At 43.4% G+C, this 17664-nt stretch overlaps 1 protein-coding gene across 1 annotated transcript in view; it reads right to left on the bottom strand.

The window, feature by feature from the left end:
* Positions 1-1439: 1439 nt before the first annotated feature.
* LOC125244476 overlaps positions 1440-17664 on the bottom strand; it is a 19576-nt gene continuing 3351 nt past the window's right edge. Inside the window, exons 3-5 of the mRNA XM_048154555.1 lie at positions 6685-6737; positions 5503-6578; positions 1440-5417 (exon numbers count right to left, since the gene is read on the bottom strand). Of these exons, the coding sequence (XP_048010512.1) occupies positions 1924-5417; positions 5503-6578; positions 6685-6737 (4623 nt within the window). The 3' untranslated portion in view covers positions 1440-1923. The remainder of the gene's footprint in view (positions 5418-5502; positions 6579-6684; positions 6738-17664) is intronic.

Below are 17664 nucleotides of genomic sequence, written 5' to 3'. Positions count from 1 at the left end.
GGCTAACCCACTGGGGACCCGTGTGGGTTTTCTGTGGGCAAGCCCACTGTGGGTAAACCCTCATGGGGGCCCAAATGGGCAAAACTGCTATGGGCTCCGCATGGGCTAACCCACTGGGGGCCCGTGTGGGTTTTCTGTGGGCAAACCCACAGTGGGTTGCCCAGAGTAAACCCTCATGGGGGCCCAAACGGGCAAAACTGCTATGGGCCCCGCAAAGGCTAACCCACTGGGGACCCGTGTGGGTTTTCTGTGGGCAAGCCCACTGTGGGTTTGCCCACAGATAGCCCACATGGGGCCCCAAAGGGTTTGCCCTTGCCCACACTGTCCCACAGAAAACCCACACATACCCACAGTGGGCCCACACTGGCATGTTTGCTGGGTACATGAAGAAATAACTACAAACAAGTGTGGGGAAACGTTATAGAGTATTTCAAACTGACAATGGAAATGACTTGAAAGAAGCATATGTGCACAGATAAGTTTTATTTAAGAGTAAAAATTCTCTCTCTCTCTCTCTCACACACACACACACACACTCTCTCTCTTTCTCTCTCCCTCTCTCACACACACAGAACGGATCGTGCAGGTCGTTGCAAAACAGAATTATCATTTGCGCATACGTTTTCTAAAGAGTCTACTATGCATGCGTGGAACGGATCGTGTACCGACACAGCCCTTTGCACATTTAGCTAGTAATGCCTTCGTCACGCAAATGCATATTACATGGTTGTTATAATATACAATATGCTCGGTCTCCTTATTTAAATGTCCTAAAACGATGATATGAAGGATTCTAAAGTGATCGTTCTACACCGGATAATTTTACAAACTTTCATCAGACAGCTGGGATTCGCAGATAATCCGCTGTTTTTGGTGAATGTGACTGAACAGACCTCGCTGCCTATTTTTATCGAGATTTTGATAACTTATTTCATTTACTTGCAGATTTTTTTTAATCATTCAAATTTGGCTGGGTGGTTAATAACACATTTTTCTGAACACATACTTTAAAATGACTTTACAGGGACTTTAACGGTCCTCTTTGTGCGCTGCGGTCGTCATGGTAACTCCACTCTCTCAACTGCCACTCAGAATTTAAAAAATGCAGCTGAACTATTCAGCGCAAACTCATTATTGTATATTTAAGAAATTTAAATAAAACTTATATATATATATATATATATATATATATATATATATATATACACACACACACACACACACACATAAATAGAACAAAACATATAAAATTATATAATTAATTACATAAACATATGCAACAAGGTCCACCTTTAAATAAACATCAACACAACTCAGGTTTGTTTAAATAAATCCCCAAGATTTACTGATGGCTTTACAAAGTTATTATACAGGACACCCTATATATGAGGTAACCAATTGGCTACAGATCTTTAGGTTACTTACGTAACCCCGGTTCTCTGATAACATGAGTGAAGTATCTCACAAAGGGAACGCCTCTGGGCGTGACAGATCCTGGAAGCACCAATTACACCACGTCTGTCAGTTGACAGACCAATCACGACAGTGATGTGGGAGTCCCTGCTCCCTAATATATACCGCTGCCGTTGGTCCCTACTTCATTCTTAGCATATCTCTTCTCCGTGCACTGCAAGGAGGGACGTGCGGTGAGATACTTCACTCATGTTATCAGAGAACCGGGGTTACGTAAGTAACCTAAAGTTCTCTTTCAAACATTCGCTCAGTATCTCACAAAGGGATATAGACCACTCCCGTATTGCAGATATGCTGTCTGAAGCAGGCATGTCAACCAACTCTGTGATGTAAGCTATGACATAACACAATACCCGTAACTATTCACCAATAGAACAGGGATATATGTGAACAAAAAGTTAAAAAACACCTCTAAAGAAAGGGTTTTTTTTTTTTTTTTTTTTTTTTTTTTTATACACTTAGGACGGAATGGGCCAGCGATGGCTCAGTGACATCCAGTCTATAAAATCGGACAAATGTGTGAGTCGATGCCCAACTTGCTGCTGCACAAATGTCCTGAACTGAAACGCCCTTAAACAATGCCCATGAGGTGGCCATACCTCTGGTAGAATGAGCCTTCAGCCCCTCCGGAGGACAGAGACCCATGCTATTATAACTTACTATAATAGCTTCCACTACCCAGTGGGACAGGCGCTGACGTGAAATAGGTTTACCCTTATGAGAATCAGCCCAAGAAACAAATAACTGATTACTGTTCCTTAGTGCTTTCGTTCTGTCCACATAGTGACGCAACGCACGGACAGGGCACAGGCAATGAAGCCGCTCATCCTCTGGCGAGGAAAAAGGCTGCGGATGGAAAGCCAGTAAATCCACCTGTTTACAAGCGAGAGCTGACTCGCTCACCTTAGGTACAAACGCTGGATTAGTTTTCAGAGTTACTCTCGAGTAATCCGTAGCGAACTGCATACAGGAGTTATGAACCGATAAAGCGTGAAGTTCACTAACCCGTTTCGCGGTCGAAAGAGCCAGTAATAAAGCAGCCTTTAGCGAAAGGAGCTTTAATTCAATACTGTCTATAGGCTCAAAAGGGGGCTGAGATAGTGCATTAAGGACCACAGACAGATCCCACGGCGGAATCAGTGGCTTTGAAACCCTGTGCAAACGCCGCGCGCCTCTCATAAACCTGCAAACAAGCGGGTGTTGACCTATAGTATTTTTGTCAATCCCCACATGACACGCAGAAATTGCGGCGAGATAAACCTTAACGGTTGAAAAGGCTCTGTCCTTATCCAAAAGTTCCTGCAGAAAACATAACATATCCGCGACAGAACAGAGAAAAGGGACGATGTGTCTGCTAGCGCACCATTGCTCAAACACTCTCCACTTCCGATCATATACCGAGCGCGTTGAAGCTGCTCGTGCATTCTGAATAGTCTCAATCACCCTCACAGGCAAACCCGTAACACTCAAGTTTAACCTCTCACGGGCCAGGCCCAAAGTGCCACTTTGTTCGGGTCTGGGTGAAAAATCTCTCCGCGCGCTTGAGAGAGGAGGTCCCTGCGCAACGGGAGCGGCCAGGGCTGGCCGCATAGAAGCTGAATTATCTCCGTCAGCCACAACTTCCCTGGCCAATTTGGGGCAATTAGTATAACTGAGTGACCGCATTCCCTTACTCTTTGTAATGTTGGTATGATCAGACTCAGTGGAGGAAACGCGTAAAGTAGTGCGTTTGGCCATGGGTGTGCCAGAGCATCCACACCCATATGTGCACCGTCTCTCGCCAGAGAGAAGAATAGAGGGCAATGAGTGTTTTCGTGCGAGGCGAAGAGATCTACGGCAGCTCGGCCGAACCTCTCCCACAACTGGCTCACTACCTGAGGGTGGAGAGTCCATTCTCCATACAGCGGATTTCCTCTGGACAGGAGATCCGCTCCCACATTCATTATTCCCGGAACATGCGTTGCCCGTAGTGAATGAAAATGCTTCACGCCCCACACGATCAGTTTCTGTGCCAGACTGTGAAGCTGAGGGGAGCGTGTGCCACCCTGGCGATTTATGTATGCCACTGCCGTTGTGTTGTCTGATCTGATCAAAACGTGGTGGTTCTTTAGAAACTGCACAAAATGTTTCAATGCTAGAAACACCGTTAACAGTTCCAGGAAGTTTATGTGTGCGTTCTGTAGCGAGACAGGCCATTTCCCTTTCGCTATTCTGCCCTCGCACACAGCACCCCAACCTGTGAGCGACGCATCCGTTGTGACCACCTTTCTCATAGAAACTGCTCCCAGCGGAGTCCCTGACTCGAGAAAAGCCCGATCTCTCCAGTGATGGAGAGCGCGCATGCAAAGTGATGTTACTATCACTTTGCGGTTTAGGTGGCGTTTTGGACACAAACGCTGTGCCGCTGTCCAGCGCTGGAAATCCCTCATTCGCAACAGTCCCAGAGGAATGATTGAAACTGTCGAGGCCATCAGACCCAGAAGACGTAAACACAGTCTGAATTGAACTTTGTTTCCTTTCTGAAAAAGGGACAAACAGCCGCGAATTGACTTGATGCGCTCCTCCGACAGAAAAGCTTGATACAGGTCTGAGTTCAGTCTGAGACCCAGGTAAATTATCTCTTGTGTGGGCACTAAGCTGCTTTTCGTCTCGTTTATCCTGAAGCCTAGGCTCTCCAGGTGAGACACGAGCATTTTTGTCTCTCTCTCTGCCTGATGCCGCGACGGCGCGCAGAGCAGCAGATCGTCCAAATATGCTGACACTCTCAGACCCATCATCCTCAGCGGTGTGAGCGCCGCTTCCACACATTTTGTAAAAATTCTCGGTGCGAGAGACAGACCAAACGGTACTGTCAAAAATTCGTACGCTGTGTCCCGATAGGCAAACCTGAGGAATTTTCTGTGTGCTGGATAGATGCTTATGTGAAAATATGCGTCCTTCAAATCGACTGATGTCAGCCAGTCTTTGGGACGAATAATTTTTGACAACACCTTTAAGGTCAACATTTTGAAATTGTATTTCCTGAGGTGTTTGTTGAGGTTCCGTAAATCCAGAATGGGACGGAGACCCCCTCCTTTTTTGGGAATGACGAAGTACCGTGAGTAAAAGCCGTGGTGGCTGTCCTCTGGCGGCACAACTCGAATTGCTCTTTTGTTCAATAAAGAGGTTATTTCTTCCTCTAAAATCTGAGCTGACTCCCCTTGTGCTGTTGACATTAACACACTGTTGAAAAGTGGAGGTTTTACAGCAAATTGCAGACGATAACCCCGGCTTATTGTGGAGAAAACCCAGGGGTGAACTGCGCATGCGCGCCATCTCTCTGCGTGAGCAGAGAGTGGACCGAGCGCGCTCTCGTTCACTAGTGGCGCGGTGGCGCCATCTAGCGGCGGAGCTGGGGACTGCAGTTCTGATCTGAACAATTTTGTTTTTGTGTGTGTTTTTCTTTTCAAACGTTGCTGTGCCCTCGGCCCACTGCCTGGATGCACAGGGAATGAGTTTATTATTTTCACACCAAACATGTTTTCGTGAGAACAGCCCTCTGCCCTCTGTTGAAACCCCGTGGGTGGAGGGAGGGGAAATTTTGTGTGGGGCACTGGGGGAACTGGTGCCAACTTCACAACTGAACTGGTCATTAGAGAACTTTTTCCTGTGAACGATTCCCAAGTCCAACGCCTTTTCTTGGCGGGAGGGGGAAAAATTGACCACTCTCTTTGAGGAAAAACAAAAACAGATACTCCGGGAGTGCTGTTGTTCATCCTTTTGTTCTGGATGCGATGACGTGTTAGGTCGCTCGCCGTTTCTTCCCTCCCTGAGGGTTTGCTGGCCGGTGTCTAGCTGCAGCTGCCGCAAAAGAAGGTTTTCCCCTCGGCTGAGCCGGTTTGGATTGTGGCTCAACCTGCTGAGGTTGAGGTGGTCTAGGGCCTCTGAAGGCTGAATGACCACTCCTGTGGGGAGCTTCAAAACCGGAGCGTGGTGGCTGAGAAGTACGAGCAGTGGGTCTGCGAGGAAGGCAAGTTTGGAACGCCTCACCTTCCTGTTTCCTCAGATCACACTTTTGACGCATTGCAGTGACCGATGCCCCGAAAAGGGCTTTGGGCTCAACTGGAGCGTCCAAGAAGTCCACCTTCTCTCTGTCTGACAGCCCTGACAGCCCCAGCCAGAGAGCCCGCTCACCCACCACGGCCAGGCCCATGCTGCGACCACAGCTCTGGACCGCGCCCCTGGAGGTTCTCAGGTTGAGATCTGCAATAACACAGATCTCTTCCCACAGGGCTGGGTTTGGTGTCCCAGCATCCATCTGTCTCCCCATCTCCTCCATAAGCTCTGCTTGATAAGCAGTGAGGAGAGAGGTGGCATTAAGAGCCCTCACTGCCAGTGCAGAAGAACGATAAATCTTCTGGAATACTGAGGCTGTTAAGCGTTCAGTGCGTCCTGGCAGAGAAGCTGAAGCAGAGGAAAAGGCTGCTCTGCGGTTGGGGTTAAGATGGTGAGCTACTGAAAGCTCAACATGAGGGGGATTTGACATCCCTAACTCCTCCATGTTATCAACATCCAGCCTCGAAAAACCTTTTACAGGAACCCTGTGTGAAAAGGGTTTATCCCAGAAACGTTTCATTTCTGAAACGCAGGCTGGGACCGCTGGAATGAGCTGCTTAACAGGTTGGGCACGTGACGGTAGTCTCTTGCCGTCATAGAGATCCCTCTCCGTCCCCTGGCCTGTCTGCTGCGACGGCCACTCTATGGAGAGTTTTGCCGCCGCCCTCCGGCACATTTCGAGCAGGTCGAGCTCCGTCTGAGCTGGGGAGGGTGACCCTTCGCTTAACGCGCTGCCCGGCCGGGAGAGATTTGGCGGGAGGATCGCGTCGTCGTCATCCTCCTCCCCGTCCTCCTCTAACAGACGAGCGATGGCTTCGTCGTCCTCATCGTCTTCCTCCCTTACATTAGTAAAGGATCCGAAAATGGGAGGTAGGTCGGGAGAGACTTCATCCATAAATTCGCCCCAACTGCACGACGCAGGGGGCGGATTAGTTTCTTCCGCGGGCGGCGGAGAAAGGCAGGGGTCTCCTTTATTGGCGGCCGCGACGCGCACTCTTCTCTCTAGCACCCTTGACGGGAAGAGAGAACAGTGTGGACAGCATTCGGGGTTCGCGAGGGCTGCCTGAGCGTGTCTCACCCCCAGGCATACGATGCATAAAGGATGAGGATCCTTGCCTGATATCATTGACCCGCACGCGCACGGGCGTGAGGCCTCCGATTTCGGTCCGCTGCTTGTAGAATTAGCAGTTGCCATACTAAAATAATAAATTCACCACGAATATCTAAGAGAATTCGCCGTAACGCGTTAATTTTCTTAGTATAACCGAAGCAAATAATCACTGCTACAGTGAAAAAGACCCGCTAGCAAAACAGCTGCGTTCGGCGACGTACCTTGACGGCTAGTCTCAGAACAGTTAAGCAACTATTAAGACAGGTCCTGCTGAAGGATAGCTTCCAATTTGATCTTCACGGGGAAGAGATCGAGAATGAAGTAGGGACCAACGGCAGCGGTATATATTAGGGAGCAGGGACTCCCACATCACTGTCGTGATTGGTCTGTCAACTGACAGACGTGGTGTAATTGGTGCTTCCAGGATCTGTCACGCCCAGAGGCGTTCCCTTTGTGAGATACTGAGCGAATGTTTGAAAGAGAACAAGGCCTTTACCCACATGGTGGAGGACTCCAAAAACGACGTTGAAGGATTATCTCTCATTGTGGATAATAGGACTTCAAACCTTGCATCGCACTCAAATAACCTGGTGGATTTAAAGCTCACTTCATCTTCATCACATCTTTCAACTCATCAAAAGACTGGACTAACGCTAAGTTTAATTCACCTTTCTGACTCATTTAAAAGACTTTAATTCATTTGACATTGTGGCACATGTAAATAAGCTTGTGGGAATAATAAAATAGGTTTCAAGATTTTGTTTTGTGAAGAGATTTTATCAGTACATGTCAAATCTGCTGAACCCCTCAGAGTAACATCTAAGAAAAAATCAAAGGAGGTGTTACAATGTGGTGACGTCATAATCGTGTTGCATTGTGGGTTATGGAGCTGCCTGAAGTGTACATATGAATTAGACTCGCTCCCTCGGTTAAAATCGAGGGAGTGAGGGTCTGTCCATATAAACTTCCCTCGTCCACTTCACGAAGTGGAATGCACTTCAAAATGGCGGTGGGGATTCCCCCGAGGGGAAGTGTTTAGGGAAGTTCGCGAGTGCGTGTCTAAAACTGGAGTGGAACGCAGCCTATATCTGCGTCCACACCATACCGCTTCCTTCCATTGTATAGATAGAGGGTATGCATCGACGTCCCGCCGGAACGCACTCCCTCAGCTGGACTGAGTGGCAAAAGAACCTGCTGCATGACTGGATTTAACAGGAGAAACTGCAAAAACGCGAGTAAAACAAACAAATTACACTACAGGTTGGATTCGAAAGTGTTTCTTACAACTTGTCAAATAAACCTAATCCATGGATATTGACATGCAGCCAGGAATCGTGTTTCCTGACATTATGTGCCTGATTTCGACGCTGGGGAAATACATAAAGCAAATCTGCCTGTGAATAATGTTGTGTAGTGTCATAATATAGACACCGACAGTTTTACTCTTTGAGAGATTAATTCGTGAGGGAATAATTACGTAATAATTTTTATTGGAGTCTTACACGCATGATGTACAGATGTCTATGCCATACATGCATTTGAACCGCGACAGATATTATGGGAGTGGCTTGATGAAGCGCAGGAGATGCAGATAACTTGATCTTGACCCTTAAGAAACTTTAATTAATGCTGTCAAATATGCTTCAAAGGTAAATTAGTTGCTAATTACGACATTGAAATAAAAAATTGCCTGTACAAATACTAGAAAATGTGAATATAGCCTAAATAATTTCATGTAAAAAAAAAATAGTGCACATTTCATTTATCTATTATAACATTTATGTCGTTCTTCTGTCATTTATTCGCTTGGCTGTTTCCTTATAAATGTCTAGAAATTCGTCAAGTTTTTTGTCAGGTGTCTTTTCTCATTCTATGATGTCATTACGTTGCCGTCTTGACTCCAGCCAATCACTGCATTGCTGATCGTGGTTTCATGTATCGATATCTGCCCTTTTCATGGAACACGAGAACATGCAGTAATCTTAGACAACTTAATCCAGATAATTTAATCCAATCTGCAAAATCGTTTGAAGAACCAAATTAGCCAGAATTCAGTTATCACGATTAGAAGATCTGGCATCTGTCAAATCATCTCAGAGGTATTAACCCAGCCAACATGTATATGTGGGCCCCACATGGTATATGCTTGGGCTACATGGGTACCAAGTGGGCATGGTCCCATAATGGGCATCTTATCTGGGGCCCACATGGGTCAGCCAAGTAGGTCGCACATGGGCAAAAACAGGTGGGCTCCCTATGTGGGTCCTAGCTGGGTCATTAATGGGAAATGAGTGCATGGGCTCAAAATGGGCAACACAAATGGGACCATCTTGGCCAAACCATATGGGTCAAACATGGGCAAACACAATCAGTCCCATGTAGGATGTCTACATGGGCCCAAGGTAGTACCCACATAGGTAATCTCTATATGGGATCTGAATGGGGAAATGCATATGGGGCCCTCTTAGCCAAACCATATGGGTCAAACATGGGCAAACACAATAAGTCCCATGTAGGATGTCTACATGGGCCCAAGGTAGTACCCACATAGGTAATCTATATATGAGATCTGAATGGGGAAATGCATATTGGGCCCGCATGGCCAAACGATATGGGTCAAACATGGGCAAACACAATAAGTCCCATGTAGGATGTCTACATGGGCCCAAGGTAGTACCCACAAAGGTAATCTATATATGGGATCTGAATGGGGAAATGCATATTGGGCCCGCATGGCCAAACGATATGGGTCAAACATGGGCAAACACAATAAGTCCCATGTAGGATGTCTACATGGGCCCAAGGTAGTACCCACATAGGTAATCTCTATATGGGATCTGAATGGGGAAATGCATATGGGGCCCTCTTAGCCAAACCATATGGGTCAAACATGGGCAAACACAATAAGTCCCATGTAGGATGTCTACATGGGCCCAAGGTAGTACCCACATAGGTAATCTATATATGGGATCTGAATGGGGAAATGCATATTGGGCCCGCATGGCCAAACGATATGGGTCAAACATGGGCAAACACAATAAGTCCCATGTAGGATGTCTACATGGGCCCAAGGTAGTACCCACATAGGTAATCTCTATATGGGATCTGAATGGGGAAATGCATATGGGGCCCTCTTAGCCAAACCATATGGGTCAAACATGGGCAAACACAATAAGTCCCATGTAGGATGTCTACATGGGCCCAAGGTCGTACCCACAAAGGTAATCTATATATGGGATCTGAATGGGGAAATGCATATTGGGCCCGCATGGCCAAACGATATGGGTCAAACACGGGCAAACACAATAAGTCCCATGTAGGATGTCTACATGGGCCCAAGGTAGTACCCACATAGGTAATCTCTATATGGGAACTGAATGGGGAAATGCATATGGGGCCCTCTTGGCCAAACAATATGGGTCAAACATGGGCAAACACAATCAGTCCCATGTAGGATGTCTACATGGGCCCAAGGTAGTACCCACATAGGTAATCTATATATGGGATCTGAATGGGGAAATGCATATTGGGCCCGCATGGCCAAACGATATGGGTCAAACATGGGCAAACACAATAAGTCCCATGTAGGATGTCTACATGGGCCCAAGGTAGTACCCACATAGGTAATCTCTATATGGGATCTGAATGGGGAAATGCATATGGGGCCCTCTTAGCCAAACCATATGGGTCAAACATGGGCAAACACAATAAGTCCCATGTAGGATGTCTACATGGGCCCAAGGTAGTACCCACATAGGTAATCTATATATGGGATCTGAATGGGGAAATGCATATTGGGCCCGCATGGCCAAACGATATGGGTCAAACATGGGCAAACACAATAAGTCCCATGTAGGATGTCTACATGGGCCCAAGGTAGTACCCACATAGGTAATCTCTATATGGGATCTGAATGGGGAAATGCATATGGGGCCCTCTTAGCCAAACCATATGGGTCAAACATGGGCAAACACAATAAGTCCCATGTAGGATGTCTACATGGGCCCAAGGTAGTACCCACAAAGGTAATCTATATATGGGATCTGAATGGGGAAATGCATATTGGGCCCGCATGGCCAAACGATATGGGTCAAACATGGGCAAACACAATAAGTCCCATGTAGGATGTCTACATGGGCCCAAGGTAGTACCCACATAGGTAATCTCTATATGGGAACTGAATGGGGAAATGCATATGGGGCCCTCTTGGCCAAACAATATGGGTCAAACATGGGCAAACACAATCAGTCCCATGTAGGATGTCTACATGGGCCCAAGGTAGTACCCACATAGGTAATCTATATATGGGATCTGAATGGGGAAATGCATATTGGGCCCGCATGGCCAAACGATATGGGTCAAACATGGGCAAACACAATAAGTCCCATGTAGGATGTCTACATGGGCCCAAGGTAGTACCCACATAGGTAATCTATATATGGGAACTGAATGGGGAAATGCATATGGGGCCCTCTTGGCCAAACAATATGGGTCAAACATGGGCAAACACAATAAGTCCCATGTAGGATGTCTACATGGGCCCAAGGTAGTACCCACATAGGTAATCTATATATGGGATCTGAATGGGGAAATGCATATTGGGCCCGCATGGCCAAACGATATGGGTCAAACATGGGCAAACACAATAAGTCCCATGTAGGATGTCTACATGGGCCCAAGGTAGTACCCACATAGGTAATCTCTATATGGGAACTGAATGGGGAAATGCATATGGGGCCCTCTTGGCCAAACCATATGGGTCAAACATGGGCAAACACAATAAGTCCCATGTAGGATGTCTACATGGGCCCAAGGTAGTACCCACATAGTTAATCTCTATATGGGATCTGAATGGGGAAATGCATATGGGGCCCTCTTAGCCAAACCATATGGGTCAAACATGGGCAAACACAATAAGTCCCATGTAGGATGTCTACATGGGCCCAAGGTAGTACCCACATAGGTAATCTCTATATGGGATCTGAATGGGGAAATGCATATGGGGCCCTCTTGGCCAAACAATATGGGTAAAACATGGGCAAACACAATCAGTCCCATGTAGGCTGTCTTAGTGCTGTAGTACTCGAATCCGGTCTCGGACTCGAGTCTGGACTCGAGACGTTTTTCTTTTGTCTTGGACTTGTCTCGGACTCGTTGGTATTTGCACTCTGACTTGTCTCGGACTTGGTCATTGGTCTCGCCGAAAGTTCTAGTTGGTCTCGACCGAGTCCAGCAGGTCAGTCTCACTTCTTTCCAGTTCCGAGCCGATCCGTTGTTAACAGCGGCGCCGCACAGGCAATAACGTCAGCCGTGTGTTCTTGCTCTCTTCTCTCCGGCGGTGAAGTGACACCTGCGCGGGCACCTCCTCTCTCTCACTCGTCTCATTCGCTCCGGTTCCCACAGGTTTCGCGCTCAGACCAAAAGCGCACGCACCACTAATCTATATTAGTGGACCGAACAAGCCACGCTCAGTCTCAAACAGAGACAGAAGTCAAACAGAGTCACAAGTACCAAAATGAGTGACTTACTGTGCTTAAAAGGTCAAAAATGTGCCTGCCTTGGTGATCACAGTCCATTTTGGATCATTAAATAGCTAAGAAAGAGAACGCATGTTGTGTAACGGTATTGGGTCGGTTCATAAACTCTTAAAGGGACAGCAGTCCAATATTCCTGCTGCTCTCTGTCATGTTATTTAAAGGGGCTCTATGTAAGATTTTTACTTTAATAAAGCATAAAAATATCCCAATATGTTTGCAGATATTTAAAAAACATGCTAAGTTCACCTACTTGTTTCTCAGAAAAACAAAGCTACAGCCAGATATTCTACTTTGAAAATGTGCGTTCCGTGTCGGAATGTCTGTTTTTGTTTTGGTCTGTGCGAAACCTTGTGCTGCAGTTTATCCAATAGTATTTCGACATCACAGGTTGCCAGTTGGCGGAAAACACCGCGTATTGCAGCCATGGAAACCAGCAAACAAACTGGGTCAGAGAATCAGGCAATAATGTCAGCTGCACGTTCTCGCTCTCTTCTCTGTCACGGTGAAGTGACACACATCCGCGTGGGTGCCTCCTCTCTCTCTCTCGTCTCATTCGCTCCGGTTAAGTAGTGCTTGTATTGTGCATAATTTCAGTCAATACCCGCAGGTTTCGCGCTCACACCAAAAGCGCGCGCACCACTGATTTATATTAGTGGAGCGAACAAGCCACGCTCAGTCTTCAGAGACAGAAGTCGAACAGAGTCACAAGTACCAAAATAAGCGCCTTCCTGCGCTTAAACTGTCAAATACATACAAAAGTATGTCAAAACCAGCGGCACAGGCAATCTTGGCGAGTACACAGATAAACACAGTCAGTTTTTAATCATTAAATAGCTAAGAAAGTGAACTCATGTCGTGTGTAACAGTATTGGGTCCATTGAACACCGTTCATAAACCCTTAAAGAAACAGCAGTCCAATATTCCTGCTGCTGTCTGTCATGTTAATCAAAGAACAAAAGACAAAGAAAATCACTTTCTGCTCTTGACTGAATACGTTTTATAACTTTAATAGTAAGAATTATTTGCAATAAAGACTACAGAAATTAAGGTAACCAATGCAAAATAACACAATGTGTTATTTTACATTTGATTACTTTAATTTCTGTAGTATTTCTTACCTGAATAAAAACCCAGTTAACCCGAAAAACTTAGTTTCATAGCTCTCTTTATTCTATTGCATTTATTTGAGCTGTTTATATTTTATTACTGACTTTTACTTGTTTTTTTTAATGAAAATAAAACTCTGAATTGAAGAAAAGTAGATTTTTGTTTGTATATGTTGTCATTTATGCAGGGGCGGATCTAGAAAATTATTTATAGGGTGGCAAAGGGGTGGCATGAGGTCTATGAGGGGTGGCAACACCAAAACAAACGCCCATGCATAGTTTTTTGGAGATTTATGGCTTGACATACACAATTGTGTTCACAAACATTGCATTACCAAAATAAATAACAAGATTTCAATATCCATCATGGCACCAAGTAAAGGCACTATATGAAAAACATCAACATATTTAAAATGAGTCTGACCTTGTATCACTAAAGGAGATGAGCAGTTTTATTAATATTACACAGGTTACTTCGATGGCATAAATCACATGTTTTAGTGCAAGTTAAAGAACAACAAAAACTAGTTTTTTGCAAACAATTTTTGAGTTTCTGTTATTAACAGAGGTGGGAATGTCTGTGTGTGTTCACCCAAAACACCCTTTCAACTACATACTCTAGCAACACCCCAGCAATTGCAGCAAGAGCCTAGCAACCACCCAGAATCTCCTAGCAACCACCTAGCAACACTTTAGCAATCACCTAGAACATCTATATTCTGGCCTAACTGACCAAACTATTTATGTTTTTTAAACAAGATTTTAAGTTGGCTTTATGACAAGCCAGCATAAATTTGTCTTTGAAACTTTTAATCTAGTTGAAATGAAACAATTCAACATTTTCTCACAACTATAAACACAATCTCAAAACTATGCACCAACTTGTACAAACCTCAAACTTCCAGGTCAAAATAAAATGTTTTAGTCAAAAACTTATTCTTGTCTAACAAAATCAAACTTTGGCCTCAGATGACACACAAAACTTAACAAATACACAGACTACTGCACTGCCCAGTGAACACTAGTGAGATCAATTCATATAACACTAACAAAAATACTGCTTACTGGGATTCAGGAATTATTTTGCAGCTCACTGTCTACTACACTATACAAAAATAAATTTACAGATACAGTAAAATACAGCAGGGGGGTTGTTCTTACGCACGCGCTCATTTCAAAAACTCACTAACAGTCTTTGGTTTCTCAGTCGACGAAAAGATCCTCTTTAGCACCTTTAACCTGAAAAGCTTTCATAGCTCTCTATTCTATTGCATTTATTTGTGCTGTTGTTTGCAATTTTTTTATTTGTTTTTATTTTATTACTGAGTTTTACTTTTTTTATCAAAATAAAACTTTGCATTGAAGAAAAGTAGATTTTTGTTTGTATATGCTGTCAATTATAGTTCTTAGAAAGAAAATCGGAATCGGTAAAAATAGGTATAGGCAGATCACACTATTAAAAAATCTGAAATCGGAATCGGCCAAGAAAATTCTCTAGTTCCAACTAAAGCCACAGCAGAACTGAGACTCATATCGATGTTTTGTGAACGAATCATGGCTGTGAAAAAACCATGAGAGTCAATGATTCAATTACCCTTTCAAAAATACCGGCACTTGCGTCGTTACTGAATGAATGAATGAATGAATGAATGACTCAATGACCCACTCATTAAGACAATGACTTACTGCCACTGAAAATGTGAAATTGCACTTCAGCTTTATGTGAATTTAGTGAAATTGCTATACATAAAGTAAATAAAATGGCCTTATTTGATCCTACAGTGTTGCTACTCTGCACATGCTTTTTGATCATTAATAATAATGCAAAATGATTATCTTAGAATAGAAGATATGCTGTGTCACGCATCATATAAATTATCAATAGTTATGTACGTGGTCTTGAAGAGGATTCTTTTTTTTCCTGTCTCTGTCTTGACTGTCTCATTTGGACTCGGACTTGACTTGGACTCAAACCTTTTGGACTTGGACTTGACTTGGACTCGACAAAGGTGGACTTGACTACAGCCCTAGGCTGTCTACATGGGCCCAAGGTAGTACCCACATAGGTAATCTCTATATGGGATCTGAATGGGGAAATGCATATTGGGCCCGCATGGCCAAAACATATGGGTCAAACATGGGCAAACACAACAAGTCCCATGTAGGCTGTCTACATGGGCCCAAGGTAGTACCCACATAGGTAATCTCTATATGGGATCTGAATGGGGAAATACATATTGGGCCCACATGGCCAAACGATATGGGTCAAACATGGGCAAACACAATAAGTCCCATGTAGGATGTCTACATGGGCCCAAGGTAGTACCCACATAGGTAATCTCTATATGGGATCTGAATGGGGAAATGCATATTGGGCCCGCATGGCCAAAACATATGAGTCAAACATGGGCAAACACAACAAGTCCCATGTAGGCTGTCTACATGGGCCCAAGGTAGTACCCACATAGGTAATCTCTATATGGGATCTGAATGGGGAAATACATATTGGGCCCGCATGGCCAAACGATATGGGTCAAACATGGGCAAACACAATAAGTCCCATGTAGGATGTCTACATGGGCCCAAGGTAGTACCCACATAGGTAATCTCTATATGGGATCTGAATGGGGAAATGCATATGGGGCCCTCTTGGCCAAACCATATGGGTCAAACATGGGCAAAGGGTTATTTTCACTAGTGACAATGTTAGTTTCTGATATCATGAATGTGATTGTTACTAGTAAGAAAGCCATTTTAGATATCTGAAATTATATTAGAAATACATTTTCAGATATCAAAAATATTTACCAGTAACAATTCAATTGTTGATATCAAGAACTAACATTTCAACTAGTGACAATTGAATTCTTGTTATCAAAAATTTGCATTTTACTAGTAGCAATGTAATTATTGATATCAAAAAATATGATTTTTACTAGTAAGAATTGTATTTCTAATATGTGAAATTGGAATTTCAACTAGTAAGAAATCAATTCTTGATATCAACAATTGAATTTGAATGGCAGCCTATGGTGACATTTCACTTGTGAAAATACAATTACAGATATCAAGAATTCTAGTTTTTACTAGTGGAAATTCAAATGTTGATATCAAGAATTAACATTGTTACTAGTGGAAATGTAATTCTTGATATCAACAACTGAATTGTTGATATCAATAATTGAATTGTTGATATCAAGAAGTAACATTGTTACTAGTGGAAATGTAATTCTTGATATCAAAAATTGAATTGTTGATATCAAGAATTCTCCTGAGAATAAAAGTCAAAACGGCTTGCCATAAAACATCAATGGAACTACATGATATTATGTATTATTTACCTAAGAACATTGGTTAGATATGTTTAATATTAACAGGATGGAGGGGAATTAAGGAAAACAGGAACTGGATTGTTCATAGTGTGAAAACGGGAAAAAACATAGAATTTATTTTATCATTATAGCTCCTTTACTGAACATCATTCTTACATGAGTGAAGACTTTCATTGTTTGATGGATTAAATGAAATCAGCATGCTTTTTAGTGCGTCTGATGGAGCTGACACAAATTAAGTTATGAAGTGAATAAATGTTAATATTTAGAAAAAATATTTTCATGAAAACCTACCACATATGGTTCATTATCTGAGACCAGTGATTGGGAGATCAGTGTTGGCTTGGGGGTAATGCATTAATTTGAGTAACATAATCAGATGACTTTTTTTCAAGCAGCTAACTAGTAAAGCAGCTAACAGCTAACTAGTAAAGTAACACATTACTTTTAAATTTACAACAAAATATATGAGTTACTTTTTCAAATTTATTGACTGAAAGGCAGCTCTCCCAGTGTTGATAGGAATCGGGAGTAGCCTAAGTGGGTGTTGTGTGCTGTGTAATGGTTACTGTAATTTTAAAATAAATTTGAGCAGACATTTACTCATCTCACTTGCAAAAACAACAAAACAAAAGACAGATTCAATATTACTCAAATTTGATGAAGAATCTTCTTTGATGAAGATCACAATTTTATGACAAATTAATGCAGTCTTTTTTCTTTTTTTTTTGCTATTTATGCAAAGGTAATATAAAGTTATATAGTTTTATAAATGTACATCCCTTTAAAAAAAAGAAAAATATAAAAAAACATTGCTGGATTTACATTGCTGATGACGGTTAAAACGCGTCATCACAGTCTGTGAAAAGGTCAATTTATGTGTTCTGTACGTAGCATTCAATAAAAATTAAATAACAACAAAGTATATATTTCTGCTGTTTGCCAAAGGCAGTATATTGTACATTTAGTAAGAAATGTGTTCAGCATTATGCGTCAAAAAAAAAAAAAAA

This window comes from Megalobrama amblycephala, linkage group LG14, assembly GCF_018812025.1.
Source record: "Megalobrama amblycephala isolate DHTTF-2021 linkage group LG14, ASM1881202v1, whole genome shotgun sequence".
In the NCBI taxonomy this organism is placed as follows: domain Eukaryota; kingdom Metazoa; phylum Chordata; class Actinopteri; order Cypriniformes; family Xenocyprididae; genus Megalobrama; species Megalobrama amblycephala.
Note: the sequence above shows the minus strand (reverse complement) of the source record. Positions and strands in the feature narration are given on the sequence as shown.